Source organism: Mastomys coucha, unplaced genomic scaffold (assembly GCF_008632895.1).
Source record: "Mastomys coucha isolate ucsf_1 unplaced genomic scaffold, UCSF_Mcou_1 pScaffold13, whole genome shotgun sequence".
NCBI classification, from domain to species: Eukaryota; Metazoa; Chordata; class Mammalia; order Rodentia; family Muridae; genus Mastomys; species Mastomys coucha.
In genome coordinates, this window is record NW_022196895.1 from 54,740,872 (window position 1) to 54,742,826 (window position 1,955).

The 1,955-nt window shown below is 39.6% G+C and overlaps 1 protein-coding gene across 2 annotated transcripts in view; it reads left to right on the top strand.

The window, feature by feature from the left end:
* Adamts19 (ADAM metallopeptidase with thrombospondin type 1 motif 19) overlaps window positions 1-1,955 on the top strand; it is a 187,349-nt gene that overhangs the window by 72,423 nt on the left and 112,971 nt on the right. For both annotated transcript variants that reach the window (XM_031365741.1, XM_031365742.1), the window contains exon 7: window positions 52-95. In XM_031365741.1, coding sequence (XP_031221601.1) covers window positions 52-95 — 44 coding nt within the window. The remainder of the gene's footprint in view (window positions 1-51; window positions 96-1,955) is intronic.

Sequence of the window (1,955 nt, forward strand, 5' to 3'; positions counted from 1 at the left end):
AATTGTCTGAAAGAATCAATCTTTACTTTGATTTTCTACTTTTCTTTCTAGGAAAGATTTCTGTGTCCACAAAGATGAGCCGTGTGATACTGTGGGTAAGTATCTCTGAAAAAAATTGAGTTTGAGGAGCACTGGAGAACTCAAATGAATCAGTTGTTTAATACAATAAATTATTTGAGGGTGCCAACTTTGAGGGAATATTTTTGCAATGTTGTATATGTATTTATATACATTGCAACTATATGTTAATTCTGATGTTAACTCTGCAGTTATTACTAATAAAATAGTTTAAAGTAATACATAAACTATTCTGTGAAGATATTTTTATATGTCTTTTGAGATTTTTATCAATTTTTAATATTTTCCCCAAAGTTACAGAGATATATTCAAAAACATTTTATTCTTGCTGGTATCACAAGACTAAATACATTTATAGTATAAGACAAGGAGGATGATATTTAAACACAACGAAGAACTCTGTGGCATGCATCGCAATTTGAGTGATGCTCTCAAGCATATCTCATCGATTCCTTCAAAACCGCAGCATTCTAGTTTTACATCATTATATTGTCGTACAGATGAAAAAGGCTCTGAACTGGAACAGCTGGATTAGGGAATTTAAAGTCAGTTATCTAGGTTTAAGTCAGGCCTTTGCTATTAAATGCTTTTTTTTTCTTTTTTTAATTTATTTTTATCAGGCTCCTCTCAGTCCGCACTTGCTGGCATCCACAATAAGTGTCTGGGTTTGGTGATTGAATATGGGAAGGATTCTCAATTTCTGAGCATAGCACACTTCATGTAACTTCCCAAAGAAGGGATTCCTGTCTAAGTTATCTCACAATGACTTCCGCATAGCAGCTGCCACCTACGGGCACTGAGTCCATGGAGGTGTCTGTCATATCCTGTTACTTGCTGACAAGTATTCAGTGTGGCATTAGTCTGCATCACTGTTAGTATACTGGAGTGTGGGCCTTAGTCTCAGAGCTCAGCATTATAATGTGAGTCAGTTATTGTAACACAGTGCATTCATGTAATAAACAGCACAAGTGTACATCTGATTGTTAAGCCTGGTACTCGGGAGTGTAACCTTCTATCCCAGAACTAGTGACTATGACATGAGGGGGTTTCCTTTTTGCTACTGTTTTGAGAAAGGCTCTCATCACGTAGTCCTGGCTGGTTGTGAACTCCCCATGCAGCCTCATCAATATATGTATATTATATATATCATATATAATTCCCAATACATATTATATCTTATATTCCTAAATATATAAATACAACCTGTTCAGCCATAGTCTTTTTTATAGTCATTACAGTATAAAAGTCCAAAGACCCTTTTGAAACTCAAGGCAATCTCTTAACTTAAACCTCCTATAAAATAAAAATTAACCTGGCCAGTCCAAAAGGGAGTAACAGAACCATGGCAAGAAAATACTGGAAAAAAGCAAGATCAAAACCCAGTGGGGCAAATACCAAAGCATTTAGTTTAATGGCTGGTGTCAGAGGGTTTATATGATGACTCTGCTTATCCAGCTCTGCTGTGTATAACATAAACTTCTCTCTTGAGCTTGTTCTGCTCTCTTATTGTAGCCTCCTGTGACCAATATCTCACGCTTCTACCTTTTCCAACAACTTGGTGTCCCCCTTGCAATGCAGGGTTTGTCAGGCACAGCGCTCTCTCTGCTGTTGCGCTGCCCCGGGGCCAGGGCTCCACCCTGGACAAAAAAGGGGGTAGGGTAGAATGATCTATAACCCCACCAGAGTTTCTGTGCTCTGGGCAGCGCAAGTATAGGTGTCACCCTGCACACTCCACTCTACCGTGGGGCGTCTGGGTCCCAGTGGGAAGGGGAGGCTGATAAAGAGACAGCTGCAAGGGGTCCCTTAGCCTCCCAAAAGCCAGGGGGAGGAGGGAGAGGGGAGGGAACAGGGGTTATTGTTGTTTTTTTGCTTTTTGG